Consider the following 25,586-nt stretch of genomic DNA (forward strand, 5'->3'; position numbering starts at 1 on the left):
GTGATGTGGACATAGGAGGGTAAATATGTGGCCAAAAGGTATGATGCTGGACATAAGGTGAAATATGTATGTGGCCGAAAGGAGGTGGATAATTTGGATATAAGGTGAGAATGTAGCTGGCCAAGAGGTGGGATATTGGACATAAGGTGAAATATGTGGCCGAGAGGTGGAATAGTGGACATAAGGTGAGATATGTGGCCAAGAGTAAGAATAGTTGACATAAGGTGAGATATGTGGCCTTGAGGTGGGATAGTGGACATAAGGTGAGTAATGTGGCCAAGAGGTGTAATAGTGGACATAAGGTGAAATATGTGGCCGAGAGATGGGATAGTGGATATAAGGTGAGATATGTGTGGCAAAGAGTAGGAATAGTGGACATAAGGTGCGATATGTGGTCGAGGAAGGTGGAATAGTGGCCAAGAAGGTGTGATAGTGGACAAAAGGTGAGATATGTGGCCCAACAGGTGTGATAGTGGACATAAGGTGAGAGATATGTGGTCGAGAGGTGGGATAGTGGACATAAAGGTGAGATATGTGGCCAAGAGTAGGAATAGTGGACATAAGGTACGATATGTGGTCGAGAGAGATGGAATAGTGGACATATAAGGTGAGATATGTGGGCAAGAGGTGTGATAGTCGACATCAGAGTGAGACACATGTGGCCAAGAGGTGTGATGAAGTAGACATAAGGTGAATATGTGGCCCAGCAGGTGAGATAGTGGACATAAGGTGAGACATGTGGCCAAGAGGTGTGATGAAGTAGACATAAGGTGATATATAGTATGGCCAACAAGGTGAGATAGTGGACATAAGGTGAGATATCATGGCCTTGAGGGTGGGATAGTGGACATAAGGTGAGATTGTGACCAAGAGGTGTGATAGTGGACATAAGGTGAAATGTGACCAAGAGGTGTGATAGTGGACATAAAAGGTGAAATATGTTGGCCAGCTTAGGTGGGATAGTGGATATAAGGTGAGATATGTGACCAAGATGTGTGATACTGGACATAAGGTGAAATATGTGGCCGAGAGGTGGGATAGTGGATATAAGGTGAGATATGAGGGGCCTTGAGGTGAGATAGTGGACATAAGGTGAAATATGTGGCCTTGAGGACGGATAGTGGACATAGGGTGAGATATGTGACCAAGAGGTGTGATAGTGGACATAATGTGAAATATGTGGCCGAAAGGTGGGATAGTGGACATAAGGTGAGATATGTGGCCGAGAGGTAGAATAGTGGACATAAGGTGATATACATTGTCTAGAGGTGTGATAGTGGACATAAGGTGAGATATGTGGCCTTAACGAAGGATATGTGGACACAGTGAAAGGTGTGTAGCCATGAGTCTGGGTATGGCTACATAGTCATCATGCGGTTGTACAGTTACCATGAGGTGTGATCTCTTACTGCTGGTTTGTGAATATCGCCCTTGATGTGTGAACATGGGCCGTGAAATGTAGACACGGCCCGTAATGTGGCCATGACCACTGATATGTGAACATGGTCTGTGATATGTGAGCACGACCTGTGATGTGTGTACACTTGATTAGAACGGTTACCATGACATGAAATAATGGCCACCAGTTAGAGACACTTGTCTTTAATGTAGGCGAGGTTTCCTGAGTTGAACAGTAAGTAATCGGTTATCAATGTAACGAAAATCAGTAATCGTTCTACTGGCATAAAACACTATTATTGTAGTGGACAAACTGCATTCTTCATTAGAAAGGGAAGCTGACGGATGGAATTCTGCCTCTCTATATTACATTACATAACAAAATTGATGGATATAAACACATACAGTACAGCCAGAAATTGTGAGGAATTTAAAGACTGTAATTTTCTATTCTTTTTCACTCATTACTCACGTATTAAATGTAATATTAGCAGAACATAACTCCAGATTCAAGAACAGTTAGAAATTTCTCCAAGTCACCATGGGCAGCAATGCAGGCTTCAATGCGGCGGGGCATACTACTGATCAAAAGAAGTTAGAAAGTCGTGGTCCATGCTGTCCCAATATCGGACCACCTCTTCTTTCATTTTCAGCAATATTTGTCCAGATTTTTCTTATTGACGCTTTCCTTCATATAAGTCCCCAAGCATTTTCTGTGGATTTAGGTCAGGGCTGCTTAGCTTGGCCAATCTAATAATGTCATATTTTGGGTCGAAACCAGACCTGTGAATGCTTTGAACGATGTTTTGGGTCGTTGTCCTGCTGGAAAATCCCAAACATTTCCATAGAAGACGTGAGCAGATGAGAAGTAAATGTCCTCGAGAATATCTGTGTACCGCTCACTGTTCATATTCCCTTCAAATACACAGAGGGGCGTTGCCCCTAACACAGATATGCCACCCACACGTTAAATTTCGGACTGTACTTTGGGCGCTGACACGAAGGTATTTCAGTTTGTTTGGTCCAGAATTTCAGTGTATTAGGAAACAGCCACACAGAACTTTCATCTGAGAAAATCACATTGTCCCAGTTAAAATGTCTATGCTGTAAGCACCAATTCAACCTTCGCACCTTTTGTTCGGGTTTCATGATCGGTGATGGAATTCCTCGACTTTTCTGCCAACCCATTGCATGCAGCTCAGTTCTAATTGTCTCCTTACATACAGCCACAGTTCCTCTATCAATCATATCCAGCCTTAAGTTTTCTAAACTCCTTCGTTTGTTTTAGAAACTAGAATACTAAGCCGCCTCCTGTCACCTCCTGTCACCAGTCAATTTTCTGGGCCTACCTGCGCCTCCCTGGTGCTCAATGCCATATCCATTTGCAATATTTTTCAAAATACGCTAAACAGTGGACAAAGGGATGCCTGTTCTACTTGAAATCACTTTAGCTGATCTGATGTCCTTGTTATAATACTCTAAATCCAACTTCCTCTTCTCTAAATCATCCATACTGAGGATCACTGAAAATGTCGTCTGCTAGCAAAATGTAAACAAAAGGGGAGAACTCTTCACAAACTAATGAAAAAAGGATTAACGGAGTTGTCTCTCATGAATGAAACCAAGCACTTGATAACCGTATATTCTAAAAGATTCACGAATGTGAACATATCGAATTATTGAGCAGTTAGCATTGCATGTGTGACAAGGTATTTTCTCGACGTTAAAAGTATACATCGCTTTAATTACTCATTCTCCCCAGGTATCACCCGCACTGAAACATAACATATGGCAACTGTTCCGCACATCAATAGAATTATAAATTCACATTTACATCACGCGTTCGGTTTTAAATCAAATTCAGAGCTATCATAATTTATTATATACCTCTGATTTTCCATCACAGTATGTTTACCTTCTAATTATTCTAGAAAGCTGTTTTCTATATTCTCAAACTTTATAAGGAATAATTGTAAAATATGTTACCAGTGACACAAAATTATGTTTCTTGATAGAGAGTTGCAGAAGGTAACGTATCTGTCAAATTTTCAAGCAATATAAACAGTCTGTATTTTGAAGAAAACACGCCTTTATTTTTCTATGATGTGTCAAAGAGATGTTCTCAGTTAACATGGCAGTCAGTGTTTCTTCACTTTACACAACAGTCAATGTTTTCAGACAAATATTCACTTGAGGATACTTTCCTAAAAAGAAATATGTTTCCATTATCTGTTACTAGTTTGACTCTTTGATAGCAAATCAACCATTGAAATACTAAATAGTGTTGTCAAATAACTGAACAAATAATATGTTCATTGTCATAAACAAATTTTACATGTCTCATTTCGCTGAGGACAAGGTTTCAGTTCCATATAGGTCAAATCATGCCAAATTAAAACACCTGCAAAGGAGCAAGCATAACAATATTAGAATTAACAATGTAGCTTCAAATTTACCTCAAAACAACTGGGCAAGCTTCATGTTGTGACTTTTGCACATGAAAGTGCTTGGCAGTATCCTGAACTTTCAGGCCACACTCACTATGGATAACCTGTAGGACGTCCTGGAGAGGAACCTACTGGGCAGGCTTCGTGTTTGTTACTTTGCACATGAAAGTACTTGGCAAAGTTATCCTTAACAAATCATGCCAACCTCACTGGATAACCTGTAGGACGTTCTGGAGAGGACCTACTGGGCTGGGTTCCACTAAACAGAAACTGTTCTTAAATGGAACCAAAATCTCACCAGGTTCATCAGGCCACTGGAATTGGAAACACACGCTTCTAAATCCACTCCATCCACTTCATCCACTTCCAACGTACCACACACGTACCGTCATCATACACTGCAGTAATGAATTACTCTACATCTGGTACCTGTCTTGGATTTAAATAACTGTGAGCATCCTGTGATGCCGGAAGATTGTCATTTACAGATCCTTTTCACCAAAGCTCCAGTCATGAGAACCTCATTTTAGTGTAGTGCGTTAGCAAGAATGACATGTTTTGTCTGACCATCACGAAGCTGAGCAAGGATATAATCCATAAGCCATTTGTTGGATCTTGCTTTAGATTTGCTTGGATGTTAATTTCATCAAACAGTTTCCATTCTCTTTTTTACTCTTCACAAAAGAAAGGACACATGTCTTTTTGAGAATATTGGACTCATGTAGCTACGGCAAAACCTTACAAATATGCTTATTTCTTTCCAAAACGTCATCTTTGTGTGTTTGTGAAGAAGCTATTTCACCTCAAAACGCGGCAATTTGAACTTTTCCCCTTGTTTTAGAAGTGTTTGAAGGAATATTAGTCGAAATGTCACAAGAAAACACTCAAAGCAATCTGCTCTCTTACAAGTAAGCGGAAAAGCATGAGGTATCGATCACCATAAAAGGCAATCGTTTCTGTTCAATTGTGTCATTCGTTTTGCCTGGAAAACTTTCATCAGAGCACCATATTTCGCCCTGGGGATCGTTTACTGAAGACCAATTCCGCCTTAAGATCGCCCGAGAAACGGCTGTCCAAGAGTTACCACCCAAGCCCTGGAGCACTACATCCGGGCTGCTCACTTGCGTCATCGTCTTGCAACAGCCATGGTGACAGCACAACGCATCCCTGGTTTGAGAAGAATTTCCGACCAAACTGTCAGGGACCGATTGCGTGAAGTGGGGATTCGACCAAGGAGGACAGTTACTGCCCCTGTTTTGGGAGACTTCAATCGGCTCAATCGCTTGCGGTGATTTCGTAGAGTCGAAACTGGAACATTAGAAACTAGAGTCGAAGTCTGGTTCAGTGATGAATCACGATTTCTTTTTAGTTGCCGAGATGGAAGACAACGTGTGTACCGTCGGACAAATGAACGTCGGGTCCATAACATGAGAAAGAGGTCATGGGGTAGAATGAGTTTTCAGTGCACTGGATAGTATCATTATTGGATAGTGGGATATTGGATATTGATGTTGGCCAATTTCTGTAGATGCATTGCACAATCGACATTTCCGTAAATATCTTTTTAAGAATGGGAAGTGACTGGTCCCGGACAGCAAAAAGGAAGCCCCCTGTTTCATTTTTTAGGCCAACAAAAGCGTGGGTTGGATTGCTATTCTGAAAAGGAGATGGAGGCTGCTGAAATGAAATACAGGCCATGAGGTTGGATGAGTTATCATTAGACTGTATAGCAACGTCGAGGGTGGATCCGGGCCATGGAATGAAATACAAGCCATGAGGTTGGATGAGTTCTCGATGGAGCTGTATAGCAACGTCGAGGGTTGATACGGGCCATGGAATGAAATACGGGCCATGAGGTTGGATGAGTTCTCATTAGACTGTATAGCAACGTCGAGGTGGATACGGGACATGGAATGAGATACGGGCCATGAGGTTGGATGTTGAGGATGGGGTTCGATAAAGAACAAATGATTGTAAGGAGCCTTGAAGGTCTCGGACAGGGGGCAATCATGTTGTGATTGTGGGGATGAGATGAGATGAGTGGCTGTGTGATTGTGGTGATGAGATGAGTGACTACGTGATCCTGGAGATGAGATGAGATGAGTGACTGTGTGATTGTGGTGATGATATGATATGCGATGAGTGGCTGTGTGATTGTGGCGATGACATGAGATGAATGGCTGTGTAGTTGTGGTGATGAGATGATATGCAAGGAGTGGTTGTGTGATTGTGGCGATGAGATGAGATGAGCGGCTGTGTGCTTGTGGCGATGAGATGAGATGAGCAGCTGTGTTTTGTGGCGATGAGATGAGATGAGTGGCTGCGTGATTGTGACGTTGAGATAGAGATGAATGGCTGTGTAGTTGTGTAGTGGCGATGCGATGAGATGAGTGGCTGTGTGACTGTGGAAATGAGACGAGATGTATGGTGTGTGATTGTGGCGATGACATAGAGATGAATAGCTGTGTGATTGTGGCGATGAGATGCGATGAGTGGATGTGTGATTGCCGCCGATGAGATAAGATGAGTGACTGTGTGATTGTGACGATGAGATGAGGTGAGTGGCTGTGTGATTGTGGCGATGATATACGATGAGCGGCTGTGTGATTGTGGCGATGAGATGAAATGAGTGACTGTGTAGTTGTAGCGATGAGATGAGATGAGTGGCTGTGTGATTGTGGTGATGAGATGAGTGACTGCGTGATCCTGGAGATGAGATATGAGATGTAGTGACTGTGTGATTGTGGTGATGATATGATATGCGATGAAGAGTGGCTGTGTGATTGTGGCGATGACATAGAGATGAGATAAATGACTGTGTAGTTGTGGTGATGAGATGATATGCAAAGTGGTTGTTGTGTGATTGTGACGATGAGATGAGAGATGGCGGCTGTGTGCTTGTGGCGATGAGATGAGATGAGTGGCTGCGTGATTGTGACGATGAGATGAATGGCTGTGTAGTTGTGTTGTAGCGATGCGATGAGATGGTGGTGGCTGTGACTGTGAAATGAGATGAGATGTATGGCTGTGTGATTGTAGCGATGAGATGAGATGAGTGACTGTGTGATCGTGAATGATAACATCAGATGAATGGCACTGTGTAGTTGTGGCGATGATATACGAAGAGTGGCTGTGTGATTGTGACTATAGAGATGAAATGAGAGACTGTGTAGATGTGGCGATGAGATGAGATGAGTGGCTGTGTGATTGTGGTAATGAGAGTGACTACGTGATCCTGGAGATGAGATGAGATGAGTGACTGTGTGATTGTGGTGATGATATGATATACGATGAGTGGCTGTGTGATTGTAGCGATGACATGAGATGAATGGCTGTGTAGTTGTGGTGATGAGATGATATGCAAGGTGGTTGTGTGATTGTAGCGATGAGATAGAGATGAGCGGCTGTGTGCCTGTGACGATGAGATAGAGATGAGCGGCTGTGTTTTGTGGCGATGAGATGAGATGAGTGGCTGCGTGATTGTGACGTTGAGATGATGAATGGCTGTGTAGTTGTGTAGTAGCGATGCGATGAGATGAGTGGGCTGTGTGACTGTGGGGAAATAGAGATGAGATGTATGGCTGTGTGATTGTGGCGATGATATACGATGAAGTGGCTGTGTGATTGTGCCGATAGAGATAGAGATGAGTGACTGTGTGATTGTGTATGATGAGATAGAGGTCCAGTGGCACAATGATTGTGGCGATAGAGATGAGATGAGCAGCTGTGTGATTGTGGCGAATAGATGAGATGAGTGGCTGTGATTGTGGCGATGAGAGATGAGATGAGCAGCTGTGTTTTGTGGTGATAAGATAGAGATGAGGTGGCTGTGTGATTGTGACGATGAAGAGGTGAGATAGTGACTGTGTGTATATAGCGATGATATACAAGAGTGGCTGTGTGATTGTGGCGATCAGATGAGGTGGGTGGTTGTGTGATTGTGGCAATGAGGTGAGATGAGTGGCTGTGTGATTGTGTGGCGATGAGAGATGAGACGAGCAGCTATGTTTTGTAGCGATGAGATGAGATAGTGGCTGTGTGATTGTGGAAATAGAGATGAGATGAGTGGCTGTATGATTGTGGCGTTGAGATGAGATGAGTGAATGTGTGATTGTGGCGATGATATACGATGAGTGGCTGTGTGATTGTAGCGATGATATACGATGAGTGGTTGTGTGATTGTAGCGATAGGATGAGATGAGAGGCTGTATTTGTTGTGGCGATGAGCTGAGATGAGTGGCTGTGTTGTTGTGGCGATGAGATGAGATGAGTGGCTGTGTGATTGTGACGATGAGATAGAGGATGAGTGACTGTGTGATTGTGGCGATGATATGCTATGAGTGGCTGTGTGATTGTGGTGATGAGATGAGATGAGTCACTGTGTGATTGAGGCGATGAGATGAGATGCGTGGCTGTGTGATTGTAGCGATAACATGAGGATGAATGGCTATGTAGTTGTGGCGATAATATACGGAGAGTGGCTGTGTGATTATGGCTATGAGATGAGATGAGATGAGCGGCTGTGTGCTTGTGACGATGAGATATGAGATGAGCAGCTGTGTTTTGTGGCGATGAGATAGAGATGAGTGGCTGCGTGATTGTGACGTTGAGATGAGATGAATAAGCTGTGTATGGTTGTGTAGTGGCGATACGATGAGATGAGTGGCTGTGTGACTGTGGAAATGAGACAAGATGTATGGTTGTGTGATTATAGCGATGACATGAGATGAATATACTTTAATGTGATTGTGGCGATGAGATGCGATGAGTGGATGTGTGATTGTGCCGATGAGATAAGATGAGTGACACTGTGATTGTGACGATGAGATAGAGGTGAGTGGCTGTGTGATTGTGGCGATGATATACGATGAGTGGCTGTGTGATTGTGGCGATGAGATAGAAATGGTAGTTTTAATGTAGTTGTAGCGATGAGATAGAGATGTGAGTGGCTGTGTGATTTGTGGTGATGAGATAGTGACTGCGTGATCCTGGAGATGAGATAGAGATAGTGACTGTGTGATTGTGGTGATGATATGATATACGATGAGTGGCTGTGTGATTGTGGCGATGACATGAGATGAATGACTGTATAGTTGTGGTGATGAGAGATGATATGCAAAAAGTGGTTGTGTGATTGTGACGATGAGATGAGATGAGCGGCTGTGTGCTTGTGGCGATGAGATGAGATGAGTGGCTGCGTGATTGTGACGATAGAGATGAATAGCTGTATAGTTGTGTTGTGGCGATACGATAGAGATGAGTGGCTGTGTGACTGTGGAAATGAGATGAGATGTATGGCTGTGTGATTGTGGCGATGAGATGAGATGAGTGACTGTGTGATCGTAGCGATAACATCAGATGAATAGCTGTGTAGTTGTAGCGATGATATACGAAAGAGTGGCTGTGTGATTGTGACTATGAGATGAAATGAGAGACTGTGTAGATGTGGCGATAGAGATGAGATGAGTGGCTGTGTGATTGTGGTAATGAGATGAGTGACTACGTGATCCTGGAGATAGAGATGAGATAGTGACTGTGTGATTGTGGTGATGATATGATATACGATGAGTGGCTGTGTGATTGTAGCGATGACATAGAGATGAATGGCTGTAGTTGTGGTGATGAGATGATATACAAAAGTGGTTGTGTGATTGTGGCGATGAGATGAGATGAGCGGCTGTGTGCTTGTGACGATGAGATGGATAATGAGCGGCTGTGTTTTGTGGCGATGAGATGAGATGAGTGGCTGCGTGATTGTGACGTTGAGATGAGATGAATGGCTGTATGGTTGTGTAGTAGCGATGCGATGAGATGAGTGGCTGTGTGACTGTGGAAATGAGATGAGATGTATGGCTGTGTGATTGAGAGGCGATGATATGCGATGAGTGGCTGTGTGATTGTGCCGATGAGATGAGATAGTGACTGTGTGATTGTGGCGATGAGATGAGAGTCAGTGGCTGTGTGATTGTGGCGATGAGATGAGATGAGCGGCTGTGTGATTGTGGCGAATAGATTTAGAGAGTGAGTGGCTGTGTGATTGTGGCGATGAGATGAGATGAGCGGCTGTGTTTTTGTGGTGATAAGATGAGATGAGTGGCTGTGTGATTGTGACGATGAGGTGAGATGAGTGACTGTGTGTATATGGCGATGATATACAAAGAGTGGCTGTGTGATTGTGGCGATCAGATCAGAGGTGGGTGGTTGTGTGATTGTGGCAATGAGGTGAGATGAGTGGCTGTGTGATTGTGTGGCGATGAGATGAGACGAGCGGCTATGTTTTTGTGGCGATGAGATGAGATGAGTGGCTGTGTGATTGTGGAAATGAGATGAGATGAGTGGCTGTATGATTGTGGCGTTGAGATGAGATGAGTAGAATGTGTGATTGTGGCGATGATATACGATGAGTGGCTGTGTGATTGTGGCGATGATATACGATGAGTGGTTGTGTGATTGTGGCGATGGGATGAGATGAGAGGCTGTGTTGTTGTGGCGATGAAGCTGAGATGAGTGGCTACAATGTTGTGGCGATGAGATGAGAGATGAGTGGCTGTGTGATTGTGACGATGAGAGATGAGATAGTGACTGTGTGATTGTGGCGATGATATGCTATAGTGGCTGTGTGATTGTGGTGATGAGATGAGATGAGTCACTGTGTGATTGAGACGATGAGATGAGATGCGTGGCACAATGTGATTGTAGCGATAACATGAGAGATGAATGGCTATGTAGTTGTGGCGATAATATACGGAAGTGGCTGTGTGATTATAGCTATGAGATGAGATGAGTGACTGCGTAGTTGTGGCGATGAGATAGAGATAGTGGCTGTGTGATTGTAGCGACGAGATGAGATGAGAGCGGCTGTGTAATTATGGCGATCAGATGAGATGAGCGGCTGTGATTAATGGCGATGAGATAGAGATGATAGCAGCTGTGTTTTGTAGCGATGAGATGAGATGTGTGGCTGTGTGATTGTGACGATGAGGTGAGATGAGTGACTGTGTGTATGTGGCGATGATATACGAAGAGTGGCTGTGTGATTGTGGCGATCAGATGAGATGAGTGGTTGTGTGATTGTGGCAATGAGGTGAGATGAGTGGCTACGTGATTGTGTGGCGATGAGATGATATGAACGGCTGTGTTTTTGTGGCGATGAGATGAGATGAGTGGCTGTGTGATTGCAACGATGACATGAGATGAATTGCTGTGTAGTTGTGGCGATGCGATGAGATGAGTGGCTGTGTGATTGTGGAAATGAGATGAGATGTATGGCTGTGTGATTGTGGCGATGAGATGAGATGAGTGACTGTGTGATCGTGGCGATAACATGAGATGAATGGCTGTGTAGTTGTGGCGATGATATACGAAGAGCGGCTGTGTGATTGTGGCTATGAGATGAAATGAGTGACTGTGTAGTTGTGGCGATGAGATGAGATGAGTGGCTGTGTGATTGTGGTGATGAGATGAGTGACTGCGTGATCCTGGAGATGAGATGAGATGAGTGACTGTGTGATTGTGGTGATGATATGATATGCAATGAGTGGCTGTGTGATTGTGGCGATGACATGAGATGAATGGCTGTGTAGTTGTGGTAATGAGATGATATACAAAAGAAGTGGTTGTGTGATTGTGACGATGAGATGAGATGAGTGGCTGCGTGATTGTGACGTTGAGATGAGATGAATGGCTGTGTAGTTGTGTTGTGGCGATGCGATGAGATGAGTGGCTGTGTGACTGTGGAAATGAGATGAGATGTATGGCTGTGTGATTGTGGCGATGATATGCGATGAGTGGCTGTGTGATTGTGGCGATGAGATGAGATGAGTGACTGTGTGATTGTGGCGATGAGATGAGGTCAGTGGCTGTGTGATTGTGGCGATGAGATGAGATGAGCGGCTGTGTGATTGTGGCGAATAGATGAGATGGATGGCTGTGTGATTGTGGCGATGAGATGAGATGAGCGGCTGTGTTTTTGTGGTGATAAGATGAGATGAGTGGCTGTGTGATTGTGACGATGAGGTGAGATGAGTGACTGTGTGTATATGGCGATGATATACGAAGAGTGGCTGTGTGATTGTGGCGATGAGATGAGATGAGTGACTGTGTGATCGTGGCGATAACATGAGATGAATGGCTGTGTAGTTGTGGCGATGATATACGAAGAGCGGCTGTGTGATTGTGGCTATGAGATGAAATGAGTGACTGTGTAGTTGTGGCGATGAGATGAGATGAGTGGCTGTGTGATTGTGGTGATGAGATGAGTGACTGCGTGATCCTGGAGATGAGATGAGATGAGTGACTGTGTGATTGTGGTGATGATATGATATGCAATGAGTGGCTGTGTGATTGTGGCGATGACATGAGATGAATGGCTGTGTAGTTGTGGTAATGAGATGATATGCAAGGAGTGGTTGTGTGATTGTGACGATGAGATGAGATGAGTGGCTGCGTGATTGTGACGTTGAGATGAGATGAATGGCTGTGTAGTTGTGTTGTGGCGATGCGATGAGATGAGTGGCTGTGTGACTTTGGAAATGAGATGAGATGTATGGCTGTGTGATTGTGGCGATGATATGCGATGAGTGGCTGTGTGATTGTGGCGATGAGATGAGATGAGTGGTTGTGTGATTGTGGCAATGAGGTGAGATAAGTGGCTGTATGGTGACGATGGTGGCCTTATGGTGACGTTGGTGGCTGTATGGTGACGATAGTGGCTGTATGGTGACGTCTGTGGCTGTATGGCCACGTTGGTAGTTGTATTGTCACGATGGTGGCTATATGGTGACGATGGTGGTTGTATGGTTACGATGGTGGCTATGTGGTGACGATGGTGGCTGTATGGTGACGATGGTGGCTATATGGCGACGTTGGTGGTTGTATGGTGACGATGGTGGCTATATGGTGACGTTGGTGGCTGTATGGTGACGATGGTGGCAGTATGGTGACGATGGTGGCTGTATGGCGACGTTGGTGGCCGTATGGTGACGATGGTGGCTATATGGTGACGATGGTGGCTATATGGCGACGTTGGTGGTTGTATGGTTACGATGGTGGCTATATGGTGACGTTGGTGTCTGTATGATGACGATGGTGGCTGTATGGTGACGATTGTGGCTGTATGGCGACGTTGGTGGCTGTATGGCGACGATGGTGGCTATATGGTGACGTTGGTGGCTATATGGCGACGATGGTGGCTGTATGGTGACGATGGTGGCTATATGGTGACGATGGTGGTTGTATGGTGACGATGGTGGCTATGTGGTGACGATGGTGACTGTATGGTGACGATGGTGGCTATATGGCGACGTTGGTGGTTGTATGGTGACGATGGTGGCTGTATGGTGACGATGGTGGCTGTATGGTGACGATGGTGGCTGTATGGCGACGTTGGTGGCTGTATGGCGACGATGGTGGCTATATGGTGACGATGGTGGCTATATGGCGACGTTGGTGGCTGTATGGTGACGATGGTGGCTATATGGTGACGTTGGTGGCTATATGGTGACGATGGTGGCTATATGGCGAAGTTTGTGACTGTATGGTGACGATGGTGGCTATATGGTGACGTCGGTGGCTACAAGTTAGGATGGAAACATGGCGATCAAGTAGGAAAGGCACTATGAGGTCGGAAGAGGGGCACTGAGGTTGGAAAATAGACATAGTAATGGCTTTGTGGACATATATGGTCAAAAGGTGGGATAGTGGACATGAGGTGACATATGTGGTCAAGAGATGTGGATAAGGTGGAAGAGATGGGATAGTGGACCTAAGGTGAGATATGTGGCCAAGAGATGGGATAGTGGACCTAAGGTGAGATATGTGACCAAGAGATGGGATAGTGGACCTAAGGTGAGATATGTGGCCAAGAGAAGCTACAGTGGATTTAAGGTGAGATATGTGGTCAACAGTTGAGATAGTGGACATAGTGATGCGGACATGAGCTGAGGCAGTGGACATGAAGTAAGATATGTTGTTAAGAGATGGCATAGTGGACATAAGGAGAGATATGTGGGTGTGACAGTGGACATACGGTGAGATAAGTGGACATGAGGTGTGAAAGTGGTCATAAGGTGAGATAAGTGGTCATTAGGTAGGGTTGTGAATTAAGGTGGTAATCACCATCATCTCGGGTACTCTTGATCGATTAACACGCAGCCTAGACTTCCCGGGAAGTGCTGCCTAGTTGAACCCACCAAGAACCGTCCGGATAATTTGAAGACTCCCCAATATTGCTGCCTTTTCCATTGCTCAGACTGTCAGAAGGGCTGTGCTTCCGATGAAGAACCGGGGCACTCTTCTGATCTGCGCCAAGAGATCAGGAGATACCAAACCAAAGGAACCGAGAACAGGCTGACGACGATCTGACCGGGCTGATAAACTTATGTACAACCCTATGTCCATTTATGTATCAGTCTCAAGTATCTATGGATTGAAACAAACCTATGCCGGGTGTAAATATTAACACATTAAACTTATTATCAATCAGTATGCCCATGAAATGAAATGGCAAGACAAGTGACATTAACAACTAAATGTGATTTGCGTAGATCTTCAACCCACAATGAGCTGTACTCCGTGATATGTGTCCTCTCATTTAATTTGTAATAACGACTGTTATCTCGTGCAATTTCAATCTTAAAGTTTAGTAGGTGCAAGAGTATGAGCCATTTATGAAAAATCGCTCAAGCTTGAAAATCAATATGAACATGTGATATTCACCATATGTTTTATTGTTTAAAATAAGCTGATGTTTGCAAATATTTTTACAGAAAGCAGCATGGCGAGTGGGTGATATTATTCGACAAGTTTTCGCTGCCTATAATAACCCTTGACGATGATCTGATAAGTCACTCGGAATCAACATGACGATGTTCGACAGCAGACTCTTCTTGGTTCTCCTGGCTGTTCTTGTGCCATCCCTGGGATCTGACCCTGGACCTGATGAGCTTCCCGACAAGCTTCAGAATCTCCTGGACCTCCTGGTAGTCGCTAAGGCTGATTTCCAGTGTGTCTTTGACATCATCGACGAGCAATGCCCATGTCTTAGTAAGTTAAAACACAAATAATGATGATCTTTCTCAATTCCATGTTCATACCGTTTCCGAATATGTGTGTAAACATTTTTGACGTTTCTGATCTGTTGGACGAAAGCTGTAACTTGAACATTGCTCTGCAACAGCTACATGTCAACATTCGTAGTAAAAGTAAACGCCATGGTTTGATGATAGCATATCTAACCTGTGTAAAATGCGAAGCTATTAAATAGTAACACTAAAGCTGACAGTGGCGTGAGTGAGTGGGTTTAGTTTTACGCCACACTCAGCAATATTCAAGCTATATGGCGGCGGTCTGTAATTAATCGAGTCTGGACCAGACAAGCCAGTGACCAACAACATGAGCATCGATCGGTGCAATTGGGAACCGATGACATGTGGTCAACCAAGCCAGCGAGCCTGACCACCCGATCCCGTTAGTCGCCTCTTACGTCAAGCATGGATCTTCACGGGTGCAAATAGTGGACTAAGTGGTCTCTCTCTCTCTCTCTCTCTCTCTCTCTCTCTCTCTCTCTCTCTCTCTCTCTCTCTCTCTCTCTCTCTCTCTCTCTCTCTCTCTCTCTCTCTCTCTCTCTCTCTCTCTCTCTCTCTCTCTCTCTCTCTCTCTCTCTCATAAGCGCGTCTATTGTTTTAAACTGTATTTAAAGAAAATTTTCTCTCTCAGTTCGTAATAAATAAGATATTTAAACATGTTCAATGCCAGTATGAGACAATGTACAAATTCTCAAATTTCTAACAATACCTCACTTCTACCAATATGCCATTACTAAGGTCTCTTTGATCACCGTTCTTAAATCCTAAACGAGCCTTACACCAATAGATATTCACATTTTCAATGATAGCGTTGCTTTCTCAATAAGAACGTCACAAACTTCAGCACTATTTTAATGTTACAAGAATATCATTTTGGCAACCTGTCTTAAATCTAAACTCATTTAAAAAGGTTTATGGAAAATTAACTATATGTATGCTATGTGTTTTGATGTTATTGCCAAATGCCCTCCGGTATGCTATGTCATTACTGCGGCTTGTATTGGTCAAAGGTGTACTGAACAAAAACGCATTACCTAAGAAGCAGTATGTGGTTCTTGCATGGTAATTCCCAAGTTCAAATTAATCAGTTAACCGGGAATCAGTCTGTAAAAGAATTAGGTGTGAAACCCACAAACAAAGAAATGTGATGTAATCAACAGTTGTATTCTAAAACTGAGAAACTTCAGAAAATCAGTACAAATCACATTGGCAGTACAAGACAACTTGGCAGTACGTGTGCAAAGTTAATAAATAAGAAGAACAGCGATTACAACTATACGCCTTGTTAGGTAGGTAATTATATGATCATCACTCAATGCTGGCCTTCTGGTAACTTGAGTGCCTAGTGTTAACTACCCTAAAGAACAATGCAAGAAGATGCTGTTGGTTCTCTAGCAGTTTGCCATGTTGTAGTACCCTGTAGTAGCTTCCAGAACGTCTTCTGTAAATCTGGTATACATTGCCTATCCACCAAATTTCCTTCTCGAGTCATCGTGTGTATTTATGAGACGAATTCGTGTAACAGGTATTCAAATGATGACAACTATAACAGGGAATGGTCGGGACCGACAGGTACTTCGAGTTATGCATAATATTCGAGACATCGGCATTCGACTCATCGGGATTTGACTGTATTACAATTGGAACATTGATACACAGTGAATAACACTGCCACGCGACACAGTTTATACAGTACATACAGTTTATACAGGACACGGTTTATACAGTACAAATGACGCAGTATAAGTGTGAATGTGTTTAGTTTTACGCCACACTTGCAATATCCCAGCAATCTCACAATTGGGACACCAGAAATGGGCTTCACACATTGTTCCGATGTTGGAAATCGAACCCGGGTCTTCGGCGTGAGGAGCGAACGCTTTAACCACTAGGCTACCCCAGAGCCCCTAATGTTTAAATGTACTGATATACTGTCATAATGTTGTTTGTTTCACTTCTCACACCTGGACGAATTTGTTTCGTTTGGTTCGATTGTTTGTTGTTTAACGCAGCACTTAGCAATATTCCAGCTGTATGGCGGTGGTCTGTAAATAGTCTGGGTCAGACAATCCAGTGCTCAACAGCATGAGCATCGATCGCTTGGGATACGATGACATGTGTCAACCAAGTCGGCAAGCCCGACCACCCGATCCTGTTAATTGCCTCTTATGACAAGCATCGGTCGCTGAAGACCAATTCTTACCCTACACTTTTTAAGACAAGATGAAATGAAAGATACAAAATACGAATGTAAACACTGATCATATCTATGAGTTAATAAGGTGGTGCATGTAGGAGTTGTTTCCCTTTGTCACTTTAGCCTCACGTTTGAGCTTGGTTTTTATCTATTCAAATAGCTGATCTGTTGTATGTAACAAACATGTACATGCAACTGCTATACCTATATTAACCTATACCTATAATGAATGCTTTACACGAAACATTCTTTGATTGGTTTTTTACTTTAAATGCTGCTAACAATAGATATGCCTTCCTATCATCATTAAAGGTACTGAGAATTACCAAAGTATTCTCCGTTTGATAAATGGTTACGTGTTCATAAATCAATGGGTGTTTTATATAGACTTTAAAGCCAACATCATGAAACGAATTTGATTGTATATGATGATTGTGAGGAAGATACCTGTTCACCAGACAGTTTACATGTACTGTACGTAGTATTATAGGCTAATATTCGTGTTAGGTAAATTACATAACCCGGTACTTATATCCATCAATCTATCCATCCATACAGACAAACAAACAGACAAATATTACAAACGTTATTAAACTTGCATTAAGAGTTTTACTCAGATTACATACCAGCACTGTTGTTATAGATTTGTTGGATTTACTAGAATATTTGTTTGAAAGTAATGTTTTTTCCGAAAAATATAAATGTAATGATGAGAGAACACAAAAGTCTTTAGAGTAACCTCTGCTTCATGTTAGGGATTTAAACCGTAATTATTCACTTCCATTTCTGAAACATGAAATACTCATTCAGTTAAAAAGCAGCAGATCAACATGACAGAGCCTTATAGTGATTTATTATCATAGAAGTAAATCTGTCAAAGCCTTTTGAGAGCCTATCTAAATTACAACATATTTTCTAGATGACGAGACAAAATCTACATGTACCAGTTGCTTGGACCTGTACATGATACTGGGGCGCAAAACTGTCACTAAAGAAAATGTATCATCAACTACTATTACAGCACTTATGAGAGTTTGTCTGATGTTGTTATGTCCAGGGCATGTAATTTAAGAGTGTTCAATATGTTTTGGATTCTTCAAATTTTAAGGTCACATTAAGACGATATCGTATTATCAATGACACTCCTGTAGGCATTTAGCTCTCAGTGTACAAAGTGGCGTCAACCTCATCATGACGATGGATTTTATGACCAGATTTTGAAGATGGTCTAAGTTTGTACATATGTCGGCCCGTAGTACCAACGCCCCACAACTGTTGCCATCTCTTTGAAAGTGATTTCGAAATGACAGTTTAAAAATTCCACATCAACTTCAGGATATTGTAATATCTTATAAACAATTCCATTTCTGGATCTATTTGCACCAGCTTCTACAGCTTTAATTGTTGCCATGGCATCTGTAAAGATAACTGCTTCATAGCCATGTCCATCTACCATTGCAGGGCTTGCAAAATGGGCAAAAGTTTAACTGCAAAATAATCAGGATTCTGAACACCTTATCGATCGAGAAATCGGGTATCAAACAAGACCAAGCGGTACAATCGATCATTAGATGATTTTTTTATGCACCGGTGTATATGTTTGTGACGTTTGAATAACGTTAGGACAGAAAGTCATAATATTACCTTTGGTCCATTTTCGTATTCACAATTATGCTGATTCATTCCTTGCTCTAGCAAAAGCCACGTGTGTGTGAAAGGCGGAGCAGAAGGATAAACTATAAGACAAACGGAAGTTTGCCGTGAGACCAGTCACACATGAAATTGTCCACAAAGATATTAACAATCTCAGTGACTGTATGGTGTTTGCTCTTGCTGTTCGTGTTTGAGAAGCATTTCACAAATACATGTTGTGTTCGAAGGTGAAGAGGCATTTGTGAGGTTGGAGTTGTTGCATAGGCTCCGGTGCATATTCTCAAAGGTTTAGACTCATACGTACATTTAGAAGCAGGCATAAAATAGTGAAGATAAGATCAGGGCCTTGTAAAGCAGTACCATAGTTGACTTATCAGCACATCACTTCGTTTTTGAAATAGATTGGTGCTCTTGTTACACTTAGATTAATATCATAAGGGATTTTACGTCATCATCGCTACTAAGTTTGATTGGGATATCTGGAATCCCCATTCTGAACACAACATCCTCATTTTACTTTCGAATGGATTCTAAATCCACCTAAAAAATACCAAACCGTCTCAAATGCAGTACGTATTCTGCACATTCTTCAGCATTAATATTTAGAGGTAGGTCTTCGGAAATGTCATAGTTCATGATACTGAATAGAACTGAGCTTATTACACTTCCTTGTGGGTACCATCTTCAATTACGTTCACGTCTAACAGTTTTTGAAATACGCGAGCTTCAATGGTTCTTTCAGACAAAAATGACCATATCCACTTAAAGGACCAGATACTAGTTAATGATTTGAATCTACTGATATTAGAAATGTATCAAATCCTGAACCCAACAAAAGCCCCAATAGCTGAGTGGATGACACGCACGTCCCACCCAGTAGACCTTGCTGTATCCTCTTTCAGCTGGAGTCTACATCTGGCAACAAACACAAGGCATTCAACGTCTGTTGGCATGACATGGCAAAAGGCAACACTGTAACAACCCTCAAAGTTAAACTTGTTCTCGGTGTGAAATAGTCCACATTAAGATCTGTGTTTTAACTCTTCTTGTAAACGTAGGTTGTAGAAATATAAATTTCAAAAAGATTTAGTGTTGACTGTTACAGATCAAATCAGCCAGTCTACTGACTTGCATGTGACAGAAGGTAGCACAAGAAACAAATAACCTGAAACATGTCCTCATATAAAATGTAAATTGTCCTCCTAACTGAATGAGTCCTATAACAGAGTGCTCAATTGTGGTGTGATGAAAAAATCAAATTAACAAAGATCTTGATATTTGTGAGATGTGTGAAAACCTTGAGCATGGATATGACCAAAGGTCATAAAAGGACAAATTGTGAATTTGTCATAGACACACATGGCGTCTAACTTACTTAATATATTGGCGTTTAGACTATAAGGCCCTGCCTTCGCTATCATTACAACATCAGGATAGCAAAGGTAATTAAATTACATTAATAACAACATTTTCTACGTTTTAGCTCCTGGGGATCCAGATTGTTTTGAAACACGTGTACTCGACATCAACAGCAGCTTATGTGACCTGATCAGCGACCTTACTGTTGTGATAGAAGACCAACCAGATGATTGTCCTGCACGTTAGTATAGTCCAGTAATATAAGAGACGGTTGGTCTCACTTGGCTGGCTGGAACCAAAACAGACTAAATCGGTACAGAAAATATATGATTTGATCTGTTAGTTTTTGGAATATTCGAACACAGAAATATGAACCAAATACAAACCGTACGTATTTTGTAAATTCAGTCACAAATGGCTTTCATCAAAGATTATGTTGATACACTTGAATGATCGTTCTTAGTGTTTGTATGTCTGACCCTGTTCACCTTCTATACAACCGGTGTGACATGTCTTTAGATTATATTAATGTTGTCCATTATCGTGTAGAATGACATTCGGTAAAATATCTGAAGAACAAATTATCAATATATATGCTTTCAAAATATCTGCCTTTTATTTTAAACAGTGGAGGGATGTGCTGTGTTGGTGGCTGGATGCAACTCCTCTGACATTGCTGTGGTTGACCCGGTCGGAACGATCCTGCCAAGTATAGGAACTACTGGCAGTGTCAGCGCTCTTACAGTTACTGGACCTTTTGCCTTTAATTACTTCATCCTCTACCTGATTACCAATCCTCTCACCGTGGTTGCGTTGAACTTACCGTCGGGGACTCTACAAACTTTTGTCAGTAAGTTATGACAGCCTTAACACCCGCTTCGTGTCAGTTCATACGTCAATATTTAAACATATGACAGTTTAAACAACAATACAAGCATATATTAAGTTTCTAGTGGAGTATATGTATACCATGAAAACGTCGGTGTCAACCTGCGAATAAAATTCGCACTAATATATTTTTCTGATCAAACCAAAACAGTTTGTTTATGATGAAAGGATAATCGTCAAGCAATCTATTGATAGCCTTCTGACTTGAGATTTTCCAGATACTACTCTTAATTGTGTGTAATGCCCACATAATATATGGGTCTTGAAACCTTAATATTTAAGATGTGTATGTATACGTACGTGTGTGTGTGCGTGCGTGCGTGCGTGTGTGCGTAAGCGTGCGTGTGTGTAGCGTTGTACAGCAGTACATTTACATTGATATATACAAAGCACTGACAATTTGTCCCTGTGCATGCCAACTGAAAATAAATATTGTACATCGTACATATGTCCTGTTTACATGAAGTCGTCATTCCTTATGTTTTGGTTCTCTATAGGCCCCCTGGATGGTGAAGGGACTGGCATCGCATTTTGTAACGGTTGGTATTTCATCGCCATGGAAGATTCTGACGGAAACAGTGTCATTTACCGCTTTGATACCGTTGCTGGAGAAATTCTTGTCAATATTTCATGTGCTGGGCAACTCAGAGTTTATGATGGGTTAGTATCAAAGTTTTGTCTATATATGGTACGCATATTTTTGTCCATAACGCACAAGTTGCATCACTTATTACTCACAATTAGGTTTTATGTAGTTGGGGACAAGTTCTGTTCTTTTGTCATATGTCAGTTTCTACCAAACTCTACTTACAAGTCAAATGGAGTTCTTTCCACTTGTCCAACTTGTATGTCAGACTGCAGTGCTCATTGGTCTGTAAAAGCACCATGTCCTCTTTTAATTAACAATAACCAGATGGTAGTGACGATAATTTAATCATAATACCTGTCTCTGCTTGTGAAGTTAGCTATCTTGATCTTTAAAGGGTCTGTAACCAAGTAATTAAGTGGGGCTGTAGCAAGCTAAGGTGTGTAAACAACTGGTGTTACCGGCAGAAATACAGTACACGAAACACATTGCGGGTGGACATTATAAGCAATCCCACTTAACATTCAGCGGAAGATTGTCGAGCAAATAACAGTAATTAGTGTTCACTGTAATTAATAACCTTCTCTTTCCATTTAGGCTAGTGTATTTCAGCGATTCCAACGAAATCCTGTGCGTCAACAAATTAGGTGGCGATCTGGAGACCAAAGTGAAGTTTCCGATGAAAATTAAGTCGTTTGATGTTATTGACAATGGTGTGTATATGAATTATATTCCGAACCTTGTTTAACTTGACAATTCTGAAGATGTTTTCAAACTATTTGTCATTTGTCGCGTTGATGGCTAAGGGGACAAAATATTACAGTATATAATGGGTAAATGTCAGAGATTTGTTTATTCATTTCACACATATTTGAAGTCATTACGAACATGTTGCATCAGTTATTTACAAAGACGTTATATATAGTCCATTCTCTGAAATTCCATGATATTTTTTGTGATTCGTATTCTTAAATCATATTTTGGAAACCTTTGAATAGTTGTACGCAACAAGATAATACCTCGGTAACTTGTATCTTGCTCAGTTTCCGATAAACTCTTTAAATTATTTAACTATCGATACTAACGATTATGCTCTTATTATGATAAAGACATTATTTTTTTTCAAACTTAATATTTAAAACAAGACGAAAAGAAAACAAAAAGAAACAATAGACCATGTTTAGAAACAAAAGCTGTCGTCATCATGATTTGTTGAGATAACGGATTCCAAGATTTACTGTTATTGTCTGCTATATCAGTAGTTCTTTAGAATTCAGATCTTGATATCTTTTCTTCAAAAGATACCATAGTGTTTTGTGATGTTGCTGGCGGTCTGTGGACATACAACCTCGACACCGAATGTTTCAAACTGCTGGACTGTAATGTGGACGAACCGTGCTGTGACGTCAAGATCAACCGCTGTTCGTGGCTCATATACGTGGCTTACCCTGATGATCCGTAAGTTGAGAAGTCACATTTTACAGATGATTTTGTCGTAAAACATCAATGTATACTTGCATGAGTTTAAAGAATACTCACGCAAAACAATAACAATAGGAGCATTCTAAACATGGATGTTAGACTGCAGAGCTAGACAAGCTGCGTATCTGCGTACATGACGCAAATATTTATATCAAAACTCAATTCCTATTAAGTTTGTTGCGTACAAGTACGCTTGAATGTTTGCAAATACTCAATAAATTTGATTTGTCATGTGTACACACAAAAATGTCAAATCTTGGCTTGCGTACGGGTGGATAGATAAAATAACTGAGGTACTGAGAGGTTCTATTTCAACACATGAACTTGCAGTCTGTATCTTTTCTCATATTACAGGTCAAATATAAATAACAAACCAACGTTTATTCTTTATTATATATTTTTAATGAATAGAAAAAAAGCAAAATACTCACTTGAGTTTGAGTGAGGTAGGTACAATTAAGTTGGTTACTCAAAGGAAAACTAGGATACCCAATATTGAGATAAACACAGGCGAGATAAAACTCAATTCCACTCAAGTTATGTGTAGCTCCAAACCAGAGCGAACGTTATAGCGAAACAGTTTCAAGCTAATGTGAAATCGCTTGCTGCTTTTGATAATATATATTTCCTCATAATCGGACTTTCACGCCGAAGAAGCGGGTTCGACTCCCTACATAGGGACAATGTATGAAGCCCATTCCTGATGTCCTCCTACGTGATATTGCTAGAATATTGCTAAAAGCGACGTAACACACTTACTCACACACTCCAGGAAACACAATATACCATCGTACCATTTACAAAAACGACTTAAAAATACGATTTGTAGTACTGTAGCGCTGGGTCTTAGGCAACATGGCCGACTTAAGTCACATATGACGTCACGAGCGAAAAGGTCACGTGAGTTCCAGCGGAATATGCATAATGACCGAAGCTCAGATAACAAAAACTGTTTTCGCGGTTTAAATATAAATATACATACTTTTGCATTACACTATTTGGGTACATATTTCTGATGACTTAACGCAGACAATTATTGCAATTTTCTAGTATTCTCCTTTAACAACTCGTACTCAAGTATTGTAGATTGTATGGCACTTAGATCAGGATCTTACATTTATAAGACAAGAGTAAGAACATATTCTCTCTACTTACGTCTTTGAGCACTTCATTATCGACTTACCTTTCCCTCACTTCACATTGTTAATTAGAGCTACATATACTGCCCTGAACCTTCCAGAGAGTCTTCACCTCTGAAGTGATAACCATGACAACATCACCCTTCTCTTCTTCAGGGTTCTTGACATTTTCAACCACACTACCTGTGAAAAGGAAGGAAACTTGACCTACACTACGTCCACCCCAAAGGAATGTCCGAGGCTGGAGTTCAAGCCACCCTGGTATGTGAAATTAACTTAAAGGTGTTGTGCATCATCTACTGTACGCACATTACATTGAAGTATTCTTGTAAACATGCGCATTATGAAGAGCAATGGTATAGTCTAAGACAGCTTTGCTTTTCGAAAAGACGAGAAGGCATTTCGCTTGTTTGGTGATTATTGTTGCATCCATCAATATCGCAACTGACGGCGGAGTGTAAACAGAGTCAATGTACACAAATCGGATTTTGAAGACAAGTATCCACCAAGTCAGCAAAGCCTGACCACTCTTTTTAGTCACCTCTCACAAGCACTGGTTGCCGGGAACTAATTCTAACGGGATCTCATAGGGACGGTGAGAAGCTATTCACACTTAAATGGAATTTAGATTGTACCCTACCATGGCGCTGTTGACGTTGAACCTACTTGAATCAGTTGTGTTTTTCCTTCACTGCAGTCCCTAGGGAGAGCCAGACACAAACCAAGGACCATCTCCGCCACCAGGTGAGATCATAATAGTTGTTATGTCCGGTTAGCGTTAATAAGACCGAGTGAGCTAGATAAAAAACGTTATTGCAGTCGTAATCCCAACTAATCCGTAATCCAAGACTGCTCTTGTAACTTCTGTTTTATCTGCTCGTTGATACTCTGGAGATAATAGTTCGGTCATATGTATGATTGTTTGTTGTTTAACTCCGCACTCAGCAATAATCCAGCTAGAAGGCGACTGTCTGTAAATAATCGAGTCTGAACCAGACAATCCGGTGATCAACAGCACGAGCATTGATCTACGCAGTTGGGATGCGATTACATATGTCAACCAAGTCAGTGTGCCTGACCACCCGATCACGTCACGAACAGCATGGGTTGCTGACTGCCATTTCTAACCCGTATCTTTACGGGTTCCATATGTACGATTTGTATATGTTTATGGACCGTTCATAATTTATGGCTAGGGGAGTGATGGTGATTTTAAAGGGGTCACCCATTTGGTTCTGGGAGGTCATCAATTTTGTACACATGTACTATAGTCTGTTTGCAGTGAAAACGTACCGATGAATTTAACTTTAAACAAAAACGTAAATCAAATAAAGTGAAATTAAAATTGCCAAT

At 41.8% G+C, this 25,586-nt stretch overlaps 1 protein-coding gene across 1 annotated transcript; it reads left to right on the forward strand.

Moving 5' to 3' along the window:
- Positions 1-14,704: 14,704 nt before the first annotated feature.
- Positions 14,705-24,937, forward strand: LOC124267381. Its single transcript, XM_046702292.1, has 7 exons — positions 14,705-14,888; positions 20,767-20,988; positions 21,524-21,686; positions 22,210-22,325; positions 22,914-23,070; positions 24,390-24,494; positions 24,931-24,937. The coding sequence occupies exons 1-7, from the start codon at positions 14,705-14,707 to the stop codon at positions 24,935-24,937; spliced, it is 954 nt and encodes a 317-aa protein (XP_046558248.1).
- Positions 24,938-25,586: the final 649 nt, after the last annotated feature.

The sequence above is a fragment of the Haliotis rubra genome, unplaced genomic scaffold (assembly GCF_003918875.1).
Source record: "Haliotis rubra isolate DU_JTF1 unplaced genomic scaffold, ASM391887v1 Scf1308, whole genome shotgun sequence".
NCBI lineage: Eukaryota > Metazoa > Mollusca > Gastropoda > Lepetellida > Haliotidae > Haliotis > Haliotis rubra.